Source organism: Capricornis sumatraensis, chromosome 4 (assembly GCF_032405125.1).
Source record: "Capricornis sumatraensis isolate serow.1 chromosome 4, serow.2, whole genome shotgun sequence".
NCBI classification, from domain to species: Eukaryota; Metazoa; Chordata; class Mammalia; order Artiodactyla; family Bovidae; genus Capricornis; species Capricornis sumatraensis.
In genome coordinates, this window is record NC_091072.1 from 141,484,485 (window position 1) to 141,511,502 (window position 27,018).

General features: G+C 42.6%; 1 protein-coding gene across 1 annotated transcript; it reads left to right on the plus strand.

The window, feature by feature from the left end:
• Positions 1–1,635: 1,635 nt before the first annotated feature.
• MANSC1 (MANSC domain containing 1) lies at positions 1,636–25,394 on the plus strand. The gene is made up of 4 exons (XM_068971123.1): positions 1,636–1,761; positions 8,575–8,893; positions 14,212–14,352; positions 24,184–25,394. Exons 2-4 carry the CDS (start codon positions 8,671–8,673, stop codon positions 25,059–25,061), a joined length of 1,242 nt encoding a protein of 413 aa, XP_068827224.1. The 5' UTR covers positions 1,636–1,761; positions 8,575–8,670; the 3' UTR covers positions 25,062–25,394.
• The last annotated feature ends 1,624 nt before the right edge of the window (positions 25,395–27,018 follow it).

Below are 27,018 nucleotides of genomic sequence, written 5' to 3' on the forward strand. Positions count from 1 at the left end.
AAAGGTCCGTATAGTCAAAGCTATGGTTTTTTCCAGTGGTCATGTGTTGGAGTATAAGAAAGGCTAAGCACTGAAGAACTGATGCTTTCAAATTGTGGCGCTGGAGAAGACTCTTGAGAGTCCCTTGGACTGCAAGGAGATCAAACAGGTCAATCCTACAGGAAATCAATCCTGAATATTCATTGGAAGGACTGATGCTGTAGCTGAAGCTCCAATGCTTTGGCCACCTGATTCGAAGAGCTGACTCATTGAAATAGAACCTGATGCTGGGAAAGATTGAAGGCAGGAGGAGAAGAGGGAGGGCGACAGAGGACTAGATGGTTGGACGACATCACTGACTCAATGGACATGAGTTTGAGCAAACTTGGGGAGATAGTGAAGGACAATGAACCCTGGTATGCTGCAGTTCATGGGGTCACAAAGAGTCAGACACGACTTAGCGAGTGAAAAACAACCACTGTTTTCATCATTATTATTCATACCAATAAACAATAAATCCTGCCAAATCCCAATGCCTTCCTGGGGTCTTGATTTGGACATAAGCTCAAGTATTGCCAACCTAATAAAGAACTCTCCATGCTTTGAACGATTGAATAGGATTCTCTCAATTATGCCACATATAGAAGGCACTGCAAACTCTTGAATGTGAAGAACGTTTGATCAGAGGTTGCCTCTGGGGAGGAGAACTAGACTGGGACACAGGGTGAGAGGCAGGGTTTTCACTCCACAGGTGTATCTGGATTCAGCACAGTTCAGTATCAGACCACCAAAACAAGGCAAATAATCTCAATAAAGTCACAATTTTTTTTTTTTTGGTGTCCCAATGCCTACAAAAGTTATGTTTGGGCAAGGCCAGGTGGCTCAGTGGTAAAGAATCTGCCTGCCAATGCATGTGATGAGAGTTCATCCCTTCTGGGGAGGGCGGGGGTTGGGGGGTGGAGGGGGAAGAGCCCTTGGAGAAGGAAATAGCAACCTACTCCAGAATTCTTCCCTGAAGAATGCCAGGGACAGAGAAGCCTGGTGGGCTACGGTCACAGGGTTGCAAAGAGTCAGACAGGATTTATTGACTAAACAATAACAATCATCATAACATTTAGCAAGTCATAGCAGTAACCTCAAAGATCACTGATGACAAATCACAATCCTAATAAACATAATAATAATGAAAAAGTTTTAACTATTGGGAGAATCACCAAAAGGTGACACAGATATAAAGATACTGTGGGAAACATGGCACCAATAGACTCAGTCCAGGCAAGACTGCCACAGACCTTCAGTTGTTTTGTTTTTTTTAATGCAAAATCTGCTAAGTGCAATCAAAGGAGGTATGTTTGATGATATTTTGTATTGCTTGACTTCCATCATGGCTTATTTGCCCTGTTCTCAGGGAATTCGAAGATGCAGACCCTCAAGCATACACCAGGGTTGAGCCCCTCGTCCTGTCTGCACGCACAGCCTGGACCCCGGGCATCGATGGGTGAGTGGGGAGGTGTGGGAGGGGCTCCCGGCTCTCTGCGGTGCCCAGGGGACCTTTCCAGGTTGCCGGGAAGCAGCTCCGGGTTGCAGGGCGGGAACGTGCCCTTCCCCCTCCGGCAAACTTTCGGCCGCCGCAACGGAAGCAGGAACTCGGGAACCACAAACCCGAGGCTAAGCGGGAGCTGCGGAGCCCCGGAGCCCTTCGCAGACCTGCCGCTGCTTCCCGGAACGTGCGGGGCTGCCCTGAAGCTGGAGGGCAGCAAGACCTCGGCCTCCCGTTGCCAGGTAAAGGCTCTTCTCCATCGTTCCCTCGCCCCCAGCCCCCGCGGACAGCATCACCACCTGACCACCTTTCCCGGAGCGAGGTTCCCCCGCCCCTCCGGGAGCTCGGGCCACCGGGCTGGAGCGGGGAGGGGCTGAGCGGATGCTGGTGACCCCTGTATCCTCGAGGGGGTCTCCGGGCAAGCCAGCTGCTGCGGCAGAAGAATCATTTCGTGAGCCCCGTACACTTCCTCAAGGAAAGGGCAAATTCCCCTTGTTCTCTTGTATTCTTTGTCTCCTGTATTCATCCGACCTGCGGACTGTCTAATACTCTGTAAGGTGTGTGTGTGTGCGCAGTTATAAACACTTTGATAAATTAAGTTAGATTATGCTACGAGAAAAAATGATTTACAATATTTGACCGAGTGATTGCTGGTAAGATCCCATGACTCTACTCAGCAGGTATGAAAGCTCAGGTGCGTCTTCTTCCCACTTGTATCCCTTTCCCACTGGTTTTCAACAGAATTCAACTTCACTTTGAACCTTTTTTTTTGTTTAATTATATGCTTGTTTTGAGCTTTTTATTGTGGTAAAATACACATAACAAGGGCTTCCCTGGTGGCTCAGACAGTAAAGAACCTCCGGCAATGCGGGAGACCTGGGTTGGATCCCTGGGTCAGGAAGATCCCCTGGAGGAAGTCATGGCAACCCACATCAGTATTCTTGCCTGGAGAATCTCATGGACAGAGGAGCCTGGCAGGCTAAAGTCCTTGGGGCGGCAAAGAGTTGGACAGGGCTGAGCGACTTTCACTCACTCCCTAACAGGTAACAAAATGTATCATTTTGATCATTCTTAAGGGTAGAGTTTAGTGGCTTTAAGTACATTCCCATTATTGGGTAACCATCACTACTGTGGTGACCCAAGGATGAAAGAGCAGAAAAAAACCAAGGAGGGTCTTGGAATGCAGGAACAGAAAAACCAGACCCTTATCATCCTTCCCTCCCCCATGATAACTATTAATAAATGTCAGATCCTCCTGAGCAGTATAACCTGGCTCCCCTCCTACCCCATAGGGAGAAGGTATTTGCCTTACTCTCCCTTCTACCCAGTATACGTGACTCATCCAATCAGCAATGACCCACAAGACCCCATCCCACTCCTTGTATGCTGGGTATAAAGTGGACTAAGGACCCCTGTTCAACATGGGTTCTCCCTTGAGCTGGCCTGCTGTTCTAACAGCATCTCCCAATCTAATAAACTTTATTTCCCTCTCAGTCTGTCTCATGTCTGAAAATTCTTTTCCAACCCAAGCGCAAACCACAACTACCCATTTTTAGTGTATCTGGGGCACCCCCAAACAGAAACTCTGTACCTGTTAAACAATAGCTCCCCCTCCCTCCTCCACCAACCTCTGGTAACCTCAATTCTGCTTTGTCTCTATGACTTTGCCTTTTCTAGATACTTGGTGCGTTAGTGTTAGTAGTCCCTTAATCATGTCCAATTCTCTGCCACCCCATGGACTGTAGCCCACCTGGCTCTCTGTCCGTGGGGTTCTTCAGGCAGGAATCCGGGAGTGGGTTGCCATTCCCTTCTCCAGGGGATCTTCCCAACGCAGGGACTGAACCTGGGTCTCCTGTGTTACAGGTGGATTCTTTACCATCTGAGCCACTAGGGAAGCCAGATACTTAGTGTAAGTGCACACGTTCAGCATTTGTCCTTTTGTGTCCATTTTATTTCAGGAGGTAGCCTGTATTAGAATTTCATTCCTTTGTGTAGCTGAATAATATTCTACTGCACGTGTATGCCACATATAAAAATCTGTTCCTCTTTGGACCTTCAAGGCCTAAATAATAAATGGATTGGAAAAATTAATTTACCTAGTAATGGTCGGGTGTTGTTAATGAGATAAGCTCTTCATTCCTGCTTGCAGGCACAGAAAAGATACTGGTACTAGAAGCCCAGCTTTCCCCCTGCGTCCCACATTACAGTTCGTTTCTTTGCAGCAACTTCAGGAGAGACTCTTGGAATCCATTCAAAGCCAAATGTGTGCCTGGTTTTTGTTATTTTTTTTCTGTTGGTTTTTTTTTTTTTTTTTTCCTTCCAGTGACTAGAAAAAGATTTGCAAAGTGTGGTAGCATACAAAGTAACTTGTGCCAGGATTCTTACCCTGGGTTGGGGGGAGTCCATGGACAGTATTCAGAAAATCTGTGAACTTGGGTGGAAAAGTTTATTTTGCTAACCTCTAAATGCAGTGTCGTATTTCCATTAAGAGGCATGTAGGCAAAAGCCGCAGTGGGATTAGTGGTAGGGTAGCCCTGATTTGCCTCTGGCAGAAGTGGTACTTATTTCCGTATTGCATTCCTTACTGAATATGTCTCAAAATCATTACATTCAACACTACTTCAAAATTATGGCAGTGATAAAATGAAACAAAATTGGGTCATTTGTGTCGATGTGGACGGACCTGGGTAGAGTCTGTCATACAGAATGAAGTAAGTCAGAAAGAAAAATATCGTATGTGAATTAATACATATGTATGGAATCTAAAAAGATGGTACAGACGAGCCTGTCTGCAAGGCAGGAATAGAGATGCAGGTGTAGAGAACCAACACGTGGACACAGTGGGGGAAAGGGAATGTGAGACGAATTGGGAGAATAGATTGACGTGTATACACTACCCTGTGGAAAATAGAGAGCCAGTGGGAAGCTGCTATATAGCACAGCGAGCTCAGCTCGGTGGTCCGTGATCGTCTACAGGGGTGGGGTGGGAAGGAGGCTCAAGAGGGAGGGGATATATGTATACTTAGAGCTGATTGACTTCATTGTACAGCAGAAACTAGAACATTGTAAAACAATTATACTCCATTAAAAATTAATTTTAAAATGGGTCATTCAAAAAATTATGGCAGTGATTAGATGTACCACTTGTCATTTATCACACAGTTATTTTTTTTTTTTAACTGAAAGTGACGCTAATGGGATTTAGCTTCTAGAATTCATGTAAGGATTAAATGACATAATGTACGTGATGTGCTTACATAAAGAAACAGTGTTATTTTCACTTTGCTGTTTTGGGAAGTTAGACATAACAGTTAGCAAGGAAAGTATTGTGCTTTGTTACCATATAATATTTTTTTAACTATGTTAATTTTTTTACTAACTAAAGTCTACCTGTTTATATTAGGGCACACTCTTGTATTTTACAGCTCTATAGGTTTTGTCAAATATAATGGTATGTTTTCATCATTCAGTTGCTCAGTCGTGTCTGACTCTGCGACCCCATGAATCTTAGCACGCCAGGCCTCCCTGTCTATCACCATCTCCCGGAGTTCACTCAGACTCACGTCCATTGAGTCTGTGATGCCATCCAGCCATCTCATCCCCTGTCATCCCCTTTTCCTCCTGCCCCCAATCCCTCCCAGCATCAGAGTCTTTTCCAGTGAGTCAACTCTTTGCATAAGGTGGCCAAAATATTGGAGTTTCAGCTTCAGCATTATTCCTTCCAAAGAACACCCAGGACTGATCTCCTTTAGAATGGACTGGTTGGATCTCCTTGCAGTCCAAGGGACTCTCAAGAGTCTTTCTTCTCCAACACCACAGTTCAAAAGCATCAATTCTTCGGCACTCAGCTTTCTTCACAGTCCAACTCTCACATCCATACATGACCACAGGAAAAACCATAGCCTTGACTAGACGGACCTTTGTTGGCAAAGTAATGTCTCTGCTCTTCAATACAGAGTCATATAAAATAGTTTCACTGCTTTCAAAATCCTTTGTACTCCACCCTTTCCTCCAGACAACGACTGATCTTTTAATGTCAATGTTGTTTTGCCGTTTGCAGAATGTCATAGAGTTGGAATCAGATACCAGCTTCTTGCACTTAAAGTGAAATTGTTAGTCACTCAGTCCTGTTTGACTCTTTGTGACCCCACGGACTGTAGCCCACCAGGCTCCTCTATCCACGGAATTTTCCAGGCAAGAATACTGGAGTGGGTTGCCATTTCCTTCTTTGACCAAATGATATACAATTAAGGTTCCTCTTTTTGTGGCTTGATAACTCATTTCCTGCTGAATAATATTTAACTGTAGGGATATACCACAGTTTGTTTATCCCTTGACCTAGTAAGGGACATCTTGGCTATTTGTAGTTTTTTTGGCAATTATTAAAAAAACTATTATAAATATTTGTTTGTGGGTTTTTGTCAGGATTTAGTGTTAACTTTTTTAAAAATTTTAACCATTCTTGTGTCATGATATCTCATTTTTTTTTTAAGTAATTTTATTTATTTGTTTATTTATTTTGGTTGTGCTGGGTCTTCGTTGCTGCGTGAGGTTTTCTCCAGTTACTGTGAATGAGGGCTACTCCCTAGATGTGGTGTGCGGGCTTCTCATTGAGGGGGCTTCTCTTGTGGAGCGCAGGCTCTAGACTGCATGGGCTTCAGTAGTTGTGGCTCTGGGGTCTAGAACACAAGCTCTGTAGTTGTGGTGCATGGTCTTATTTGCTCCACAACATGTGGAATCTTCGCAGAACAAAGACTGAACCCTTGTCTCCTGCACTGCCAGGTGGATTCTTTACCACTGAGCCACTAGGAAAGCCTGCATCTCGTTCTTTTAATTTGCAATTCCCTAATGACAGTGAGTTTGAGCATCTTTTTATATGCTACTTTGGGGAGGTGTCCAGATTTTTGCCCACTTTTAATTGGGTTGTTTGTTTTCTTTTTGTTAAGTTTTAAGAGTTCTTTGTGTATTTTAGCTGCCAGTTATTTATCAAATATGTGTTTTGAAAATACTTTCTCCTAGCCTGTGGCTTAGCTATTCATTTTCTTAACAGTGTCTTGCACAGAGCAGTTTTTAATTTTGATGAAATCCAACCTACCAATTTTTTCTTTCACAGATTGTGCTATTGGTGTTGTATCTAGAAACTCATCATCCAGTCTAAGGTCACAGAGCCTTTATTCTATGTTACATGGAGTTTTATAGCTTTGCATTTTACAGTTAGGTCTGTGATCCATTTTGAGTTAATTTTTGTGAAAGGCATAAGGTCAGTGGCTAGATTTTTTTTTCTTTTGTCCAATTGTCCAGCACCATTTTTGAGAAGACTATCCTTTGTCTGTTGAATTGCCTTTGTTCCTTTGTCAAAAATCAGTTGACTATTATTTGTTCAGGTCTATTTCTGGGCTCACTATTCTGTCCCATTGATTTATTTGTCTATTCTTTTGCCAATAGCACCTTGATTACTGGTGGTTTATGATTAAGTGTTGAAGTCAGGAAGTTCAGTCCTCCAGCTTTGTTATTCTTCAGTGTTGTGTTGACCGTTTGGGGCCTTTCTGCATTTCCATGTAAACTTTAAGATTGGCTCATTGAGGGAATTCCCTGGTGGTCCAGTAGTTAGGACTCTGCGCTCTCACAGCCAAGGGCTAGAATTCCATCCCTGGTTGGGGAACTAAATCTCACAAGCCACACAATGCAGCCAAAAAATAAAATAAATTAAAAAAAAATTAGTTTGTTGAGATCTATAAAATAATGTACTGGGATTTTGATTGAAATTGCATTGAATGTGTAGACCAAGTTGGGAAGAACGGACATCCTAACAATATTGAGTAGTGCTGTTGAAGAACATGGAATATCTCTTGATTTCTTAGTTCATTCTTGGTATCTTTCATCAGATTTGTAAAGGCACTTAAAAAAAACTCTGCAATGATTACATTTCAATAGGACTATATTCCTTTGTAATCCTACATATTTCATTTTATACTTTTTAAAACATGTGTTTTATACATTTTAAAACATGTCAGAAGAGAACCTAAGCATCACCAGAGTACCAAAGGGTGCATGACTGGAAGGTTACCAAAGGCTTCATGACCTAAAAAGAAAACTTAATTGGTAATTCTGATCTAGGCTATCATTAGTGAACAATTTGTATTCTGGAAATGAGGATAGTTTCTGGTATAGCATTGCCTGTTTAACTTTTTTTTTTTCTTCCTGGAAGAACCAGCTCATCCATGGAGTTGGGATTAATACATATTAGGACTTTTGTGTTTTTAAGGATGTCAAAAAGAACTCTTGCCCTTACACTTTCCTTCAACTAAGCTAGATGAAGCTAGATCATCCTGCTGATGTGCCAATTCCTAGAATTAGATTATTAGCATTAACCTGCCTCTGGTGTGATACTTAAAAGGAGACAGCAATAAAAAAAAGGCAGCCTCAGTTTCCTCATCTGTAAAATGAGGAAAATAATAGCTTTTTTGCAGAGCTGGTATAAGAATTAACTAGGATAATATATGTAAATTTTAGCACATTGCCTTCCACTCAGTAGGTGATTTAAAATGTTAATTGTTATTACTGAGAGAGAAAATATGTCCAAACCAATGATCAGCGATCATTTACCGCTTCATCAATGACTGCAGATTTTATGTCTCTTCCCCTCTTGTTAGGAGAGGCAGGAAGAGGAAGGATTCTAAAGCTGAAAGGCAGACTACTATGATATTTTACTCCTCTTTCTTAGACATTTGTCAGATTTTAATAATTAACAGGATAGCATTGGGTTGGCCAGATAATTCATTAGGGTTTTCCTGTACAATCCTATAGAAAAACCTCAATGCACTTTTTTGGCCAACCCAATATATGTGTGTGTGCTTACTAGCTTTTTGCCAAGTTTTTAATGAAAGGTTGTCTCAAATCTATTAAAAGTGAGATGAATACAAAAAATACTTGTTTATTTCTGGCCTTTTATGAATTGTGAGTCATTTACATTGATTTGAAGGAAATGAAATGTAGCTTCTCTAGGTTCATTCAAAGAAACAAAACTCATTGATGATTTCCTATTTTTGTCCTAGAGAATTCCATCGTCTGTACTATCTTCTTGAAGCAGACTCAAGCAGGAGGGAGAGTTTATCTGACCTTTGAAGACTAAGACTAAGCTGAAATTTAACATGTTCTTCCAGGGAAGATGGATCTTGACTTACACTTTTGCAATAATTTGTTTCCTGACACTAAGACTGTCCACCAGTCAGAACTGCCGCACTGAAAGCCTTGAAGATGTGGTCATTGACATCCAGTCATCTCTTTCCAAGGGAATCAGAGGCAATGAGCCCATACATACATTAACTCATCAGGACTGCATTAATTCTTGCTGCTCAACAAAAAATATATCAGGTAAGTAACAATGCCTTGATGACTCTCTATTCCACGTGTTTTGTGATGTAAGTACCTGGTCGATGAGGCTGAATAGTTTGTACTAGGGATTCTGAGAAAAATGGGTGGCACAGTCACTTGGGAGTGTTCCACGGTGTGCTCTCCTCTCGCCTAAGCTGAGTCAAAGTTGCCTACGAGTGTATATGTATTATTAGATATCTGGGTAGAAAAAGGTTGAAAACCACTGGTGTCTAACAGGCATCTAAGATAGTAAAACCAAAAATCCTATCTAGATGCTTGGCTATCATTATCGTGGAATATTGGAAACACAGTGTGACTTTAGTTTTATTTGTCTATTTACGGACTGTGCTGGGTCTTCACTGCTGCTCGGGCTCTTCTCTAGTTGTGGTGAGCGGGGGCTGACTCACTATTTTTGGTGCGTGGGCTTCTCATTGTGGTGGCTTCTCTTGTTGCCGAGCGTGGCCTCTAGGTCCCACAGGCTTCAGTAGCTGGGGGACCTGGGCTTAGTAGTTGTGGTGTCCAGGCTCTAGAGCATAGGGCAGAGGCTCAGTAGATGTGGCACACGAACTTAGTTGCGTCACGGTATGTGGGATCTTCCTGGACCAGGGATCAAACCCATGTATTCTGCATTGGCAGATCCTCTGCTGCTAAGGCACTGGGGAAACCCCAGTGTGACTTTAGAAAGAACGTTTAGGGACTTTCCCCACAATCCAGTGGTTGAGAATCAGCCTGCTAATGCAGGGGACATGGGTTCGATCCCTGGTCTGGGAAGATGCCACATGCTGTGGAGCAATGAAACCCATGCTCCAGGGCCCACAAGCTGCAACTACTGAGCCTGTGCACGGCAACTGCTGAAGCCCACACGCTGTAGAGCCCATGCCCCACAGCAAGAGAAGCCACCACAACGGGAAACCGGTGAACCGTAGCTAGAGAGTAGCTCCTGCTCGCTGCAACTAGAGAAAACCCGTGAGCAGCAGCAAAGACTCACCACAGCCAGTAACTAAATAAAATTAAAGTCACACTGTATTCCAAAATAATAATAATAAAAATAATAAATGAATAATTTTTAAAAAAGAAAGAACATTTAAACAGAAAGGGAGTTGAGACAAAAAATAAAAACTTTAAGTCATCTCATAGGAAAATCAGCATTTGCATTTTAAGTGGAAGCACAAAATTTCCATTTCCCCTCCCTTTCCTGAAGCTGGTGGCATAGGTGAGTCAGCAAGCCACTGACCACTCATTGCAGCTTCTAGGACTCTAAGAGGTACAGGAAGGGGCTTGGAGTGACCCATTTGCAATACACAAAAGAAAACTGAGGCCCACAGGCTTGAACCACGTCCTTGGACATTTCAGGTTCCAAACATATGACCTGAAAACAGAAGCATATAAGTGAAAACAATGATCATGTTTCAGTTCCTTATGATCCTGTCCTAATTCCCTAAATGGGAAAAAAAAAACCACCTAAATTTATTGAGCATCTAATGGCTGGCTGGTGCTGGAAATAAACCATTAATAAGATGGAAAAGGCCCATTGTCAAGGACCCTAGGAGAGCTAGTGAACACTGGGCTCGTGATCCTTACTTGATTTATCAGCCAACAAAATCATATGCTTTCTCTTAGATCTTTATTTCCTTTTCATTCTGTAATGATTGTGGTATGGTAATATAAATATATATGGACATGAAATTGAAGGACACAAATTTTGCATATTTATTTCTAGTCTTTGTCCCTGATTCCTGGCACAGAGCTCCTAAAACCTTGCCAATTCCCTGAGCAAAGGAGCTTCTTCTATTATTCATAATGAGCCCCATTCCACCATACCTGAGCTTATGCTAATAAGGTGCCTCTTAGTGGGGTCCTAGATAGATGGGGTTCTGTGGTGGTTCTAGTGGTAAAGAACTGGGTTGTGAAGGTACCCTGGAGAAGGGAATGGCAACCCACTCCAGTGTTCTTGCCTGGAGAATCCCATGGACAGAGGAGCCTGGCAGGCTAGAGTCCACGGGGTCACAAAGAGTTGGACACGACTGAAGTGACTAAGCCCAGCACAGATAGCTTTGGGAGGGTCGCTAGTCACCAGAAAGACCAAGCTTTGCTTAGAAACTTGAAACTTTCAGTCTTCCCACCTGCCTCCAGGTAAGGGAAGTGGGGTGGAGACTGAATTCAGTCACAATGGTCAATGACTTAATCATTTTGCCTACATAATAAAACTGCCATGAAAACCCTTAAATGGTGAGTTTGGGGAGCTTCCAAGTTGGTGAACACATCCATGTGTTGGGAGGCACCCCAGCCCCACCAGGGACGGAGGCTCCTGCTCTCGGTATCCTCCCAGATCTCACCCTGTGTAACTCTTCATCTGGCTGTTCATTTGTATCCTTTATAATAAAGTGTAACAGTAAGTGCTGCATTTTCCTCAGTTCTGTGAGTAGCCCTAGCAAATTATTGAGCCTGGGATGGGAGGTGGTAGCCTAGCTGGGCATATGTGTGAGTGACCTGGGGCGTCTTGTGACTGTGCTTTGTAACTGGCGTCTGAGTGGGAACAGTCTTTAGGGACTGAGCCTTAGACCTGTGGGGTCTGACACTCCAGGCAATTAGTATCAGAATCGAGTTGAATTGTAAGACACCCCATTGGTGTTAGAGAACCAGAAAATTCACGTAGAAAGGACACCATATATTTGCTGTCATGCATGCCTGTTAAGTTGCTCAGTTGTATCCGACTGTTTTGCGACCCCATGGACTATAGCCCACCAGGCTCCTCTATCCATGGGATTTCCCAGGCAAGAATACTGGAGTGAGTTGCCATTTCCTCCACCAGGGGATCTTCCCCACCCTGGGATCAAACCTGCATCTCTGTGTCTCCTGTACTGGCAGGTGGGTTTTTACTACTGCGCCACCTGGAAAGCACCTAAATTTGCTGTCAGGAGGAAACAAATCCTTCAGTGATCTCAAATTGACAAGCATGCTTTTGGACACTCTTTATAGAGAAGTAATTGATAGAGCTCTCATTTAAACTTGTAGTTTTTCTCTAAATGTTGATACCAACATTTCTGTGAAATAGAAACACAGCCTGCAAATAGGACTGAATGCCACATGGGTGTTTTCTGGCCACACAGGACACCTGGCCTTTCTCTTCAGTTCCTTGAGGGGTGTTCAGTAAGAAATTAGGGTGTAAGACTTTGTCCTACAAGCAAAAACACTGTTGCTGCTTTACTGTGCATGCGTGCATAGCCAGTTGCTCAGTCATATCTAACTTTTTGTGACCTCATGGACTGTAGCTCCCCAAGCTCCTCAGTCCATGGGTTTCTCCAGGCAAGAATACTGGAGTAGGTTGCCATGCCCTATGCAGAGAGCATTGGTTTTTAACTGTTTGAGGCTCAAAAAAAAAAAACAGTTTGATAATTTGCCCATAGCCACAGACTCTAGAAAAATGCCCACAGAAACAAAGGACACAAAATTCTGTGTACAACGTGGACCCTATCAGTTCAGTTCAGTTTAGTCGCTCAGTCGTGTCCGACTCTTTGCGACCCCAAGAATCGCAGCATGCCCGGCCTCCCTGTCCATCACCAACTCCCAGAGTTCACTCAGACTCACGTCCATCGAGTCAGTGATGCCATCCAGCCATCTCATCCTCTGTCGTCCCCTTCTTCTCCTGCCCCCAATCCCTCCCAGCATCAGAGTCTTTTCCAATGAGTCAACTCTTCGCATGAGGTGGCCAAAGTACTGGAGTTTCAGCTTCAGCATCATTCCTTCCAAAGAAATCCCAGAGCTGATTTCCTTTAGAATGGACGGGTTGGATCTCCTTGCAGTCCATAGTCAAGGCTATGGTTTTTCCTGTGGTCATGTATGGATGTGAGAGTTGGACTGTGAAGAAGGCTGAGCGCCAAAGAATTGATGGTTTTGAACTGTGAACCCTATGAACCCTCCGTATTACCTAAGTGACACCGTAACTGGTACTGCAGGATTATCACATTGCGGGGAGAAGAAAAGTTGGAGTAACTGGAGTGCCTTTATTGTTATCTGAATAGTGGAGAGACGACAGGATAAAAACCCCTGCAGAAGCGAACTCAGTCTGATTTCCCATTGAGGGAATCAAGGGTGATCTCTGACCTCTGCCTGATTGGGAGACAAACAAAAATGATAACGAAGAGCGGAAATTTGAAGACCCAAAAGAAGAATGGTACTGATAAAAGTAAAGCTTTGCAGATTCATTCATTCATTGGAAGGAGGCATGATATATATAAGGTTAAATTTACTGTTTCTACTCCCCTCAAGAAAACCAGAACTGATGGCTTCATAGGCATCTAAGATGCCTTTAGGATGCAAGAGACTTGTAAAATCATTAGGGATCAATCCATTTCCTGAAGTCCAACTCAGTGCTGAATTGTAGAGTCAGTATTTCTCTATATATTTTTGATAAATATTTTGGCAAATGGAAGGCTTCTTTCTAAAGAATTTAATGTACTTTTAAAAATGGGTTTTGCCAGCATCTTTAACTATTGTGATGATCTCAATTGGTAAATATCACATTACACTTGAAAATGTGTCTTATTTCCAAATCTCTTTTGATATTGATTTCTAACATCATTCCACAGTGACAAGAGAGCAGATTCTGTATGATTTCAATGCCTTTAGACCACGAAGGTTTTGCACCTTGATATGTTCCAGTGTCTCCTGGTTTATAGTCTATGGAAACTTGAATAGGACTTTGTATCCTGCTATTGTGTGAAAACTGTATAAATCTTTATTTAGGTTGAATTGGTTTTTTTTCAAGTCTACTGTATCCTTCTACTGTTCTCTTTCTTCTATTAATTTTTGAGAGCCTGATATTGAAACTCCAACTAAAAATCTTTATCTACTTAAAAACATAATTGTAATATATAGTAGAACTGTATGTAACTGTGTTCTGTATTTTCCAAGTCTCTTGTTAATGTGTTATTGTACTTTCATAATTTAAAAAAATGTATTTTGCCAGGACTTCCCTCGTAGCCAAGTGATTGACACAGCTTCAAATGTAGGAGGCAGGGATTCAATCTCTAGTTGGGAAACTAAGATCTCACATGCTGCGCAGCCAAAAAATTTTTTAATTAAAAAAAATTTAATATGCTTTACCAATGTTACCTCCATTCAGAGTTTTAAACCCAAGGTCTTTAAAAATTGCTTTCCGTGATTAAACTAAGGAAAAGGAAATGACTCCGCAGCCAGCAGGCAGCAAACAAAAAGGGTTTTGTGTTGGCTCCCAGAATAAATGAAGTTTTCCTGCTCTCCATACTCTTTGGAAAATCCTATTTCAAAATAGTTACTTGTGAAACCTTTCATTACAGGGGACAAAGCATGTAACTTGATGATCTTCGACACTCAAAAAAAAAGTAAACTACCCAACTGCTACCTGTTCTTCTGTCCCAGTGAGGAAGCCTGTCCTCTGAAACCAGCAAAGGGACTTAGGAGTTACAGGATAATTCGAGGTAATAAGAACCTTGGTCTTTGTCTTTTGTGATTGGAATTATTTAAGGATATGGTTCACTTAGAAAGGTTTTCTACCAAAGAGTTGAAGAAAAACTACCAAAGGGGATCACAAATACAGAGGCACATCAGAAAAATCTCATGATTTAAATTTCAGTTGATTCAGCCCAACATCTTGTCTTCTCCCCAGGGAAAGACTTATGAATGATAGTGTTTTGTTTTGCTTTTGTTTCTGGTTTTCTTCGTAAGATAAAAGACACACAGACCTTTCTTGAAAACATTTTGAAACACCTCTGTAAACTATGCCAGCAACACTGGAATAAGTATACAGGTCTCCAGGGTGACTATTTTGAAAGAGTTGAGACCTGTGTAAATACAGTATATAAAATTCCATTTGTTATTAGGTACTACTGTTTATTATCACATTCGCTGAAATCAGACTTACCGGATTTTGTTATCCAGACCTGAAAAGAAGCGCATTTAAGAAGTTCTTGAGAATCTGCCATGTGCCAAGTTTTGTGCAAGGCATTGGAGATACAGTCTCTATGCTTGGAAATTATGTATTTGCTCAGAATACAGAAAATAACCAAGTAAAAATAATATAATCGTTTGGATCTGTCTTGGTGAGACTTTGGCTTGTTAATTTCTCAGGATGCAATGCTTTCAAGTTTCCTTTAAGTTTTAGAAAGTTTTTATCCTTATACCCTTAGGTAGAAACAGTATCATGTTTTTTTTCATTTATTCAAGAAGCAACAAATTTTACTTAGCATCTCTTATGTGCAAGCATTTTTAATACCCTAAGGATACAAAGATATGATATTAAACATGAAAAACAGGGTTCTCACTTCTGGCACTAATGTTTTAGGAGAGAGAGACAATAACCTTAATAAATAAATAAGTTAAAAAAATAGAGTCACCATGGACATAGAGAGCAGACTTGTGGTTGCTAGGGAATATGGCTTTGCGGGAGGGATGGAGTTGGAGTTTGGGGCTAGCACATGTAAGCTATTGTATATAGAATGGATACACAGCATAAGGTCCTATATAGAATGCACTACTTTAACCGTTTTAAGAGCAGAGTCCTGCTGTATAGCACAGAGAACTATATTCAGTATCCTATGAAAATTCATAATGGTAAAGAATATAAAAAAGAATGTATTATAAAAGAATATAAAATGTATAAAAGATTATACATTTTATATAAAAATTTATAAAGAATATAAAATGTATATATAAATGAATATAAAAATGTATCCTGAAAGAATATTAAAAAAAGTATTATATTCAAAATTTAATCACTTTGCTGTACAGCAGAAATTAGCATAACATAGTAAATCAACTATACTTCACTAAGAAATTTTAAATTAAAAAATAGTACTTAGTTAAACAGATAGCTAGTGGAAAGCTTCTGTATAGCACAAGGAGCTCAGCCGGGTGCTCTGTGATGACCTAGAAGGGTGGGATTGGGGTGGGTGGGAGGGAGGCTCAACTAGAAGGATATATATCAATATATACTTATAGCTGTTTTGCAGCAGAAGCTGACACAGCATTGTAAAGCAGTTAGCCTCCATTTAAAAAAATGACAGTGATCATGAAAAAATGAAACAGGGCCTTTATATAAGAATACATTTTCAATGCAGAGAAACTGAAAAGATAAAATTCCCATAAAAAAAAATAGAGTCACAAGAGCAGATAATTAAGCTAAGACAATGTAATAGATTATCACTGAGTGGACCATCTCAATTAAGGTGCTCAGGGGACACATCTGCGAAGCTGTAAGCCGTAAGCCGAGATCTGAACACTGAGGAGCCAGATGTGAGAAAACAGTGGGAAGACCTTCCAGGCCGAGGAAACAACCTGATCCTATCTTAAGGCAGAATGGTTTGGGAGTGTTTGTTCAAACACTGCACTGTCAGTGGCTGACTCATAGTGAAGCATGAGAAGAGTGATATGCAAGAAGGGAGGAAAGTGGGGCGAGCCCATCAAACTTGTTAGAGGGTAGGGAGTTTTTATTTAGAGGCGTGATAAGAAGCCATTGGGAGTTTTTCGGGAGGCATGTAACATGCTGAGTTTTTTGTTTTGATTAATTTTTATTGGAGTGTAGTTCCTTTGGTTTCCCTGGTGGCTCAGTGGTCAAGAATCGCCTGCCAATGCAAGGGACACAGGTTCAGTCCCTGAGTTGAGAAGACCCCTTGGAGAAGGAAAGGGCCATCCTCTCCAGTATTCTTGCCTGTAGAATTCCAGGGACAGAGGAGTCTGGTGGGCTAGAGTCCATGGGGTTGCAAAGAGTTGGACGTGGCTTAGCGACTAAACAAAAACATAGTTGCTTTACAATGTTGTGCTGGTTTCTGCTGTACAGCAAAGTGAATCAGCTATAGGGATACATGTATCCCTTCTTCTTGGATTTCCTTCCTGTTTAGATCACCGCAGAGCTTTGAGTAGAGCTCCCTGTGGTCTACAGTAGGTTCGTGTTAGTTATCTATTTAATACATAGTATCAATAGTGTGTATATGTTAACCCCAGTCTCCCAGTTCATCCCCCCTCCATAACGTGCTATTTTAAAGGTGATTTCTCAAAACTCACCCTGACTGCTCTGTTCAGAATGGACAAGCATGAATCAGCAGCAAGAGGGCAAGTGGGAAGGCTGGCGTGGAGGCGGGATGAAGATCATAGTGGAAGGCCATGGCCTTGGGGACCAGGGAGGCGGTGGAGAGATGGAGGGAAGTAAACTATGGGCCATTTCAGAGGTAGTGTTGGCAGAGCTTACTGGTTGGCATGGATGTGGGGAATGAGGAAAAGAGGAGTGAAGCTGAATCCTAGTTCTTTTTTTCTTTTAATTTACCTGTTTTTGGCTGTGCTGGGTCTTCGTTGCTGCATGTGGGCTTTCTCTCATTGCAGAAAGTGGGGACTACTCTCTAGTTGCGATGCATGAGTTTCTAATCACAGTGGCTTCTCTTGTTCTGGAGCACAGGCCCTAGGGCATGTGGTCCCAGTAGCTGTGGCTCCCGAGCTCCAGAGCACAGGCTCAGTAGTTGTGATGCATGGGCTCAGTTGCTCCTAGGCATGTGGGATCTTCCTGGACCAGGAATCGAACCCATGTCCTCTCATTGGCAGGCGAATTCTCTACCACTGGACCACCAGGGAAGCCCCGAGTTGTAGTTCTTGACTTGAGCATCTAGCTGGACAGTAGTGCTGTCTGCTGAACTAGGCAAGATTTGAAGAGAAGCGGTTTGGGGGTTGGAGGGAGAGTGTAATGCAGATTTTCTGGGGCATGGTGCTGCCCAGGGCGCCCAGACACTGACCTTGCTTTGTCCCCTGGATGAGGCTGTGTCTGAGTTTTGTTCATGAACTAGGGAAGCTTGGTATATCCAACATTCCTTTGAATAGGAGCATAAAGCTCAGATTGCTTGTGTAAACTCTTCCTACATGGTGAGAGAAGCCCAGGTCCTGAAAGATTGGCAGATAAGGTACAGAGTTTCAGTTGTGCTCTGGAGGTGGATAAGGGTGATGGTTGCACAACCATGTGAGTACGCTCAATGCCACGCGACTGTTCTCCTGAAAAGGGTTTAAGTAGTATGTTGTATGAAGTGTATCTTACGACAGTTGTGACATATGATAACAGAACAAATTAGGTTTCTCAGAACATCCAGGATCTTACCTTGCATGGAAAGAGTCTTGTTGCCTCCTGCACTTTCTGGGCTTCACACTGGGCAGGGCGGCTGCCCCTAACTGTTTGGCTTCTTCGTATCTATATATAATCCTGAATGAAAACACCGGGACTACCAGTAATGTATGGATATAGCTGGTCCTCTTTTTTCATCACCTGGAACACTGCAGAGCCTGTTGAACACCTGGGGACAGTATCTAGCAGGATCTGAACACATTGGTTTGAGTTTCCAAAGGTGGCAGGGCGCAGGACACTAATTGGAATGTTGGTTTTTCTCTTTCAAGAGCTCCCATCAGTTGGAAGCTGGGCCATCACATCCCTCTCTCTGATCCCTTCTCGCTACCTCTTCCTCATTGTGCCCTTTCTTCCTCTGTCATCTTTCTCTCTCTCATCTATTTCATGATTAACACAGAATATTAAAGAAATGATGGAATATTCTGGAAATTATAATGCAATCCAGTAATTCTATACTTCCATAATGCCTATCAGTTTAGTTCAGTTCAGTTGCTCAGTCGGGTCCAACTCTTTGCAACCCCATGGACTGCAGCACGCCAGGCCTCCCTGTCCATCACCAACTCCCGAAGCTTGCTCAAACTCATGTCCATCGAGTCAGTGATGCCATCCAACCATCTAATCCTCTGTCGTCCCCTTCTCCCACCTTCAATCTTTCCCACCATCAGGGTCTTTTCCAATGAGTCAGTTCTTCACATCAAGTGGCCAAAGTATTGGAGTTTCAGTTTCAGCATCAGTCTTTCCAATGAATATTCAGGATTGATTTCCTTTAGGTTGGACTGGTTGGATCTTGCAGTCCAAGGGACTCTCAAAAGTCTTCTCCAACACCACAGTGCAAAAGTATCAATTCTTTGGCGCTCAGCTTTCTTTATAGTCCAACTCTCACATCTATACATGACTACTGGAAAAACCATAGCTTTGACTAGATGGACCTTTGTTGGCAAAGTAATGTCTCTGCTTTTTAATATGCTGTCTAGGTTGATCATAGCTTTTCTTCCAAGGAGTAAGCATCTTTTAATTTCATGGCTTCAGTCACCATCTGCAGTGATTTTGGAGTCCCAAAACATAAAGTCTGTCGCTCTTTCCACTGTTTCCCCATCTATTTGCCATGAAGTGATGGGACCAGATGCCATGATCTTAGTTTTCTGAATGTTGAATTTTAAGCCAACTTTTTCACTCTCGTCTTTCACTTTCATCAGAAGGCTCTTTAGTTCTTCTTTGCTTTCTGCCATAAGGGTGATGTCATCTGCATATCTGAGGTTATTGATATTTCTCCCAGCAATATTGATCCCAGCTTGTGCTTCATCCAGTCCAGCATTTCTCGTGATGTGCTCTGCATAGAAGTTAAATAAGCAGGGTGACAACATACAGCCTTGACGCACTCCTTTCCCGATTTGGAACCAGTCTGTTGTTATATGTCCATGCTCCATGTCTGTTGCTTCCTGACCTGCATACAGATTTCTCAGGAAGCAGGTCAGGTGGTCTGGTATTCCCATCTCTTGAAGGATTTTCCACAGTTTGTGGTGATCCACACAATCAAAGGCTTTGGCATAGTCAATAAAGCAGAAGTAGATGTTTTTCTGGAACTCTCTTACTTTTTTGATAATACAATGGATGTTGGCAATTTGATCTCTGGTTCCTCTACCTTTTCTAAATCCAGCTTGAACATCTGGACTTTCACAGTTCACGTACTGTTGAAGCCTGGCTTGGAGAATTTTCAGCATTACTTTGCTTGTGTGTGAGATGAGTGCAATTGTGCGGTAGTTTGAACATTCTTTGGCATTGCCTTTCTTTGGAATTGGAATGACAACTGACCTTTTCCAGTCCTATGGCCACTGCTGAGTTTTCCAAATTTGCTGGCATATTGAGTGCAGCACTTTCACAGCATCATCTTTTAGGACCTGAAATAGGTCAACTGGAATTCCATCACCTCCACTAGCTTTGTTTGTAGTGATGCTTCGTAAGACCCGCTTGACTTCACATTCCAGGATGTCTGGCTCTAGGTGAGTGATCACATCATCGTGATTATCTGGATCGTCAAGATCTTTTTTGTACAGTTCTTCTGTGTATTCTTGTCACCTCTTCTTAATATCTTCTGCTTCTGTTAGGTCCATACCATTTCTGTCCTTTACTGTGCCCATCTTTGCATGAAATGTTCCCTTGGTATCTCTAATTTCCTTGAAGAGATCTCTAGTCTTTCCCATTCTGTTGTTTTCCTCTATTTCTTTGCATTGATCATTGATCCATAAAATCTATAACAAAGAAAAAGGCATTGGTGTGAAACTTTTTATTGTGTAATTAGTTTTAAAAGTGAAAGTAGCACCCTGGGAGTGACTGTTAAAGGAAATTGGTTTAAAAGTTTCTACAGCTTAGATGTCCAAATGCTAGGGAATGGTAGGGTATAAAACAGGATGTATCCACCTGAGGAAATATGATGCAGATATTAAAGAATAAGTTTGAGATGTAGAAGTAAAAGGTCACCTAAATTCCAGGTGAAAAACACCCGATTGTTCTTAAGTTACATGGAAAAAGTTTTAGTTTTAAGGTATACATAAATATTAATAGTTGTTGGGACATCATGATGGTCATGATAGTGGAATTTATTTTATAACTTCCATAATACTTCTGTCATGTTGTTGCTTTGATGATACATATATTCGAGACAGAGAGCAGTGGTAAAGATTTTCTCCACTGGAAGTGGGAGGGAAAGCTTGGCTCTTGCAGAAACCATTTTTTTAAGGGCCAGTGTGAAGGTGGTGGTTTAGTCGCTAAGCCGTGTCCAACTCCTGCGACACCATGGACTCTAGCCTGCCAGGCTCCTCTGTCCATGGGATTTTTCAAGCCATACTGGAGTGGGTTCAGTGTGAAAGTGAAAGTGAAGTCGCTCAGTCGTGTCCAACTCTTTGCAACCCTATGGACTGTGTCCATGGGATTTTCCAGGCAAGCGTACTGGAGTGGGTTGCCATTTCCTTCTCCAGGGCATCTTCGTGACCCAAGGAGCGAACCCTAGTCTCCCGCATCGTAGGCAAACACTTAACCGCCTGAGCCACCAGTGTGAAGGTGATGAAGTGAAATTAGAATCCAACAGTTCCTGTGGCAGCCACCAGGGGGCACCACCAGCCCAGAGCAGGTTAATACCTAGGGACAAACTGTCACCTAGGCCGGACTGGGTGTCTTGTCTGTATTCACAGATGTTTACAAATTGTGTTTGTAATACTATTTCTGAATCTGCCCATGTTGCTGGATTGAGATTACCCCATAAAAATGAATTATCTGCTTCTCGGTTCGAGTGAAATCAAGTAGATATTTTTGGCGGTTTGTTTAGAGATGAACTCAATTTCCTGTGATTAATATTTACAGACCAAAAGTTCGAAAGATGATAATGCACTCTGTTCATTGTGTAAAACCATTGCAGCTGGACATTATTCAATGTCAGTGTGTTTGTTTTTGCAGCTTGGTGGTCTGTCATGCCACCAAGGACTAGAATAGACTAGAATAGGGGAATTCAGAAATAGAATAAACTGAGAGTCTGTTGGCTCAGCTGGTCTCCACGTTAGTAGTCAATACTTAAATTGTTTTATCTAGTCAAGTCGCTCGCGTATGAAACGCAAAAGAGGGGCTGAGTACACAGGGCTGTTTCCCAGCACCTTCTGTAGCTCATGTCTATGTGATTGAGAGAAAACACCACACCCCAATGGCAAACATCAGAGGGTGAGGTAAGTGGAACAGGTGTGGAGGGTCCCAGCGTGGTTCTAGGACCTTAGCCAATAGATGAATCTTATCAAGAAATGGGACTAGCCCTCGCTTTGTTTTATTTATAACCTTGCATTCTTGAGAAAGGAAACAGCTGTTTTGGTCATTCTTGTCAATGGGCTTAACTTCTGAGTTCACATACATCACAGAGCATTTATTTAGCCTTTTTTTTTTTTAATTTTAAAATGAAATATGATGAGTCCTGCTCTTTTTAAAAATATCTGACACAGCCTAAAACTACAGATGCTGTTTATCTCACAGTAACACTATGCCTGGCAATGTCATATCACCTGCAGCAGAAGCTCTTTTCTTCAGCTTTGTTGGAAGAATTTCAGGCATCAGCATTCTATTTGAGAGTGTCCCAGAGCAGGTGCCCACAAACTTTTTTCTGTCAGGGGCCAAATAATAAGTGTTTTAGGCTTTTCAGGCAAGTCTTTTAGGCTCAGTGGGCCATATGCAATCTGTCAGACATCCTCGCCTCTGTCCTTGTAGTAGAGACAGCCATAGATAATATGTAAACAAATGAGCATGCTTGTGTGCCAATAAAACTTTATTTATGGAAACTGAAATGTAAATTTCATATAATTTTCATGTGTTACAAAATATCCTTTTTGATTTTTTTTCAATCATTTCAGAATGTAGAAGCCATTCTTAGCTTGCAAGCCTTATAAAGAGAGGTGGCAGGGACTTCTCTGGTGGTCCAGGGGCTAAGACTCTGCAATTCCCATGCAGGGGGCCTGGGTTTGATCCCAGTCAGGGAACTAGATCCAACATGCTGCAACTAAGATTTCGAGTGCTGCAACTGAAGACCCCATATTGCTGCAATTAAGACCCAGCACAGGCAAATCAATAAAAAAAAATTAGAGAGAGAGAGATGGCAGGCTAGATTTGGCTCTCAGGCCATAATTTGCTGACCCCTGTCCTAGATGCATTAATAAGTGACAGTTCTGAAGGACCTCAAACGGTGATGTTTGGAGAGTAGTCAAAGATGTCACAAGTGTGAATGTGCTTCTGGATCTATTTGTTAGGAGAGAGAAGAGTGAGGGGTTTAGAATTGATATTGAGGGAAGTTGAAGAGGGAAAAGAGAACAGAGGAGAATGAACCAGTGAATTCTAGAAAATTCCTTTGCTTCCTTCCTTGTGTTTCTGCAGTTCTTACTGAAGTGTGATGATTAGCCCAGTAGCAGAGTGAGCGCATGCTAAGTTGCCTCTGTTGTGTGCATGACTTTGCAACCCTATGGACTGTAGCCTGCCAGGCTTCTCTATCCATGGGATTCTCTAGGCAAGAATACTGGAGTGGGTTGCCATGCCTTCCTCCAGGGGATCTTCCCAACCCAGGAACCAAAGTCTCATGTCTCCTCCAATGGCAGGCGAGTTCTTTATCACTAATGCCACCTGGGAAATCCTAAGTAGCAGAATAATATGGTGCAATTCAACTGGCCTTTCCCTGCCCCAGATTGCTTTAACTGGCCTTTTCAGTTTGAGTTGTCATAAACAGCATGTGTGACAAAGAGCAAAATTCTAACCTTTCTCAAGCAGGAGGAGCATCTGAGGCTAGTTCCTCCTCTGCAGGAGTTGGGACTGTGATTGTCTGCTTTTTATGTCAGCCACGTGGCCAGCATGACTTCAGATACTGGTCCATCGTCTTCAGAACCTGAGATACTGGCTATATAATTTTAATCTTCAAGAGTCAAAACAATCACTGGTGGTCCAGTGAGCAAGACTTCACACTTAGGGATATGGGTTCCATTCCTGGTTGGAGAACTAAGATCCAGGCAAGAATACTGGAGTGGGTTGCTATTTCCTCCTCCAGGGGATCTTCCCGACCCAGAGATTGAACCCCTGTCTCCTGCATTGCAGGCAGATTCTTTACTGCTGTGCCACCTGGGAAGCCCGTGCTGCCCCCACTGAACTCCTCTTAGCATCTTTGCTGGCCCCTCCCACCTCCTCCTTCCTCTAGAAGGAAGGTGCCATCACTCTAGAAATAAACCTGTGTGCCATCACTCTAGAAATAAACCAGAGCTTCTGCAGGAGAGGCCAGGTCCTTGCACCATGAAATATTGGGCTTCCCTGAATGCTCGGTGGTAAAAAATCCACCTGCAATGCAGGAGCCTCAGGTTTGATCCCTGGATCTGAAAGATCCCCTGGAGGAGGGCATGGCAACCCACCCCAGTATTCTTGCCTGGAGAATCCCATGGACAGAGGAGCCTGACGGGCTACAGCCCATAGGGTCACAAAGAGTCTGGTACGACTGAAGTGACTTAGCCCCATGCGCATACCATGAAATACCAGGTAGCAACAGTCTGAGGTCTTATTGAATAAGCTGATGACAGTTGTCTCTTCTGTCCTCCCTTCATATGAAAATGTCGAAGTCTTCCTATTATTTTCTTTCCATTTTCAGATTTCCTCTCTTTGGCCAGAACTGATTTGCCAAGCCCAGGGGTAGCCCAGGAAAACTCCATCTTCACTGGTGGGTCTTCCCGTGCCATCACTCTCACTCCCCAGCCTCCAACCGGTGACTCAGAGCCGACGGTCTTATGGAGAGGTTCATTTTCTCAGACGTCTGGATCCTCGGATCACTTGGAGAAACTACTCAAGATTGATCTGGAGAGTCTACCGTCATCTGATTATAAAGAAGAAGGCCACTCTCAGACGTCACAGTCTTCCTCAGGACCAGCAATAGCTAATCTGCTGCCTGAAAATGTGACAGCATTCCCCTCTACAATGGTGGTGTCTTCTCTGCACACCATCCTGGCCACTCTGAAGTCTCTCTCTGCATCCCTCCCTGCCACCAACACGGCAGTGATGCCACCTCTGACTTGGCAGCCTCGGAGAGCCACCTCCGCCCCAGCCATAGCCACGATCACTAGCACGACCACAACTGCGGTTTCGACTTCCCTCTCCAGGGCATCCACGGACTCACGAGGCCCACCCACCACGGTGCCCTTTCGAGACATCGCCAATCTGACTTGGAGCGCGGAGGATGCCAGGGAGTCTGTTACATTTCCTTTGTCAAATGTGGATTCTCCTGCTACAAATAGGACAGCTTCCCAAGAGAATAGGAAGGCCAGTGCAGGCGACCCCTCCCTGGGCAATGCCCCAGGAAGCCAGCAAGGCCTTACCATTGAGCAGTGGCTCCTGATTGGGACTGTGCTCTTCGGGGTCCTCTTTCTTGCCATAGGCCTGGCCCTGTTGGGCAGAATGCTCCTAGAATCCCTCCGCAGAAGACGTTACTCGAGGCTAGATTATTTGATCAATGGCATCTACGTTGACATCTAAAGAGAACACTAGCTGTCTCTTAATTCGTGTAGTTACTGCTAGCCTCACTGCAGCAAGTTTCTGGGGACTTTCTGATCTTCGCAGGATTTTTCAAGTGTTTTGAAGACAGGCAGATGCCTCTTACTGCGTTCTTTTTGCTTGTTCTTTAAAGAGAAAGGGGGCAAAGAAACAGATGGGGTGGCCTGAGTGATCTGTCTCTAAACCATTAGATGAAAACAAAGCTCTACCTAAAGCAATAAAGAATAATTGCCACGTAAATTGGAAAGCGACTGGCTTTTTTACAGAGAAAAAGGGTTAGGATTCCTAGGCTCCATTTCACTAATGTTTCTGGTTCCCGATAAAGTTGACTGTGTATGATATTAATTCTAATGGATTTACTTTCTTTTTTATAAGAATTCCAATAAAACTTATTCCAGATGTAGTTTTGTCCAATTAAGTATTTGAATAAATCTTTTGGTACTCAGTAATGTTCCTGTAAATGACACATCCCGTTGGATAACTTTAAATTTATTCCCACCAGCAAAATGATTAAATGATGAAAATATGTGTTCTAAGTTAAAATGACAACCCCCTCCCCCCCGCCTTTTCCCATCAGTGAGCAAAAGGGTGTCCTTAGGGAGAATTCTAGCAGAATATTAGCCTGCATGGAGACAATGATAAGTGAGTTCTGATACATGGCCAAATCTACTTTGGGTCTGTTCTAGCTAACTATTTTTTTTTTTCAGAGAAATAAAATACACAGGCATTTTCTAAACTTAAGTAAGTTTAAAATGTAACAGTATGATTTATAATTCCTTATCTAAACTGGACCAATAGTCAATTTTGGCCTTATTTGGAATAACAATGGAAATAACAGATAACACTTAAAATGACAGGCATTCCCCATTTTATTGTTCTTCATTTTATCACACTTTGCAGTGTGCACACTGCACACTGCATTTTTTACAAATTGAAGATTTATGACAACCCTGCTTCAAGCAAGTCTGTTGGCACCATTTTTCAACAGCATGCATTCAGTTCCTGTTTCTGTGTCACATTTTTGTTAATTCTCATGATATTTCAGGCTTTTTCATAAATATTGTATTGGTTCTCGGGATCTGTAATTAATGATCTTTGATATTACTGCTATGAATTGCTGAAGGCTCAGATGATGATTAGCATTCTTTTTAGCAATATTTTAATATTAAGTAAGGTGTATACTTTTTTTTTTTAGACAGTGCTATTGCACTTACTACTCAGCATGGTATAAACGTAACTCTGTAGGCTTTGGGAAACAAAAGAATTTGTGTGACTCATTTTCTTACCGTAGTCACTTTACCGCAGTGATCTGGTACCGAACCCAGAGCATCTCTGAGGTCTGCCTGCATTATTGAATGATTTTATTGTTGTTCAGTTGCTAAGTCATATCAGACTCTTTTGTGAACCCGTGGACTATAGCGTACCAGGCTTCTCTGTCCTCCGCTATCTCCTGGAGTCTGCTCAAATTCACGTCCATTGAGTCGGTGATGCTATCTAACCATCTCATCTTCCCCTTCTCCTTTTGCCTTCAATCTATCTTTCCCAGCATCAGGGTCTTTTCCAACGAGTCAGCCCTTCACTTCAGGTGGCCCAAGTATTGGAGCCTCAGCTTCAGCAATAGTCCTTCCAGTGGATATTCAAGGTTGATTTCCTTTAGCATCGACTGGTTTGATCTTGCAGTCCAAGGGACTCTCAAGAGTCTTCTTCAGCACCACAGTCTGAAAGCATGAATTCTTTGGCTCTCTTCTTTATGCTCCAGCTCTCACATCCACACATGATTACTGGAAAAATTATAGCTTTGACTTTACGGACCTTTGATTAGTATGCTGCAATTTTTATTGATTAGTTATGACAGCGTCTGAAGTGAACCTGGGGTAACCAGGAATCCAGGAGGCTGCCTGGGTCACTTTGACACCTCACCTCTCTGAACTTTAATTTA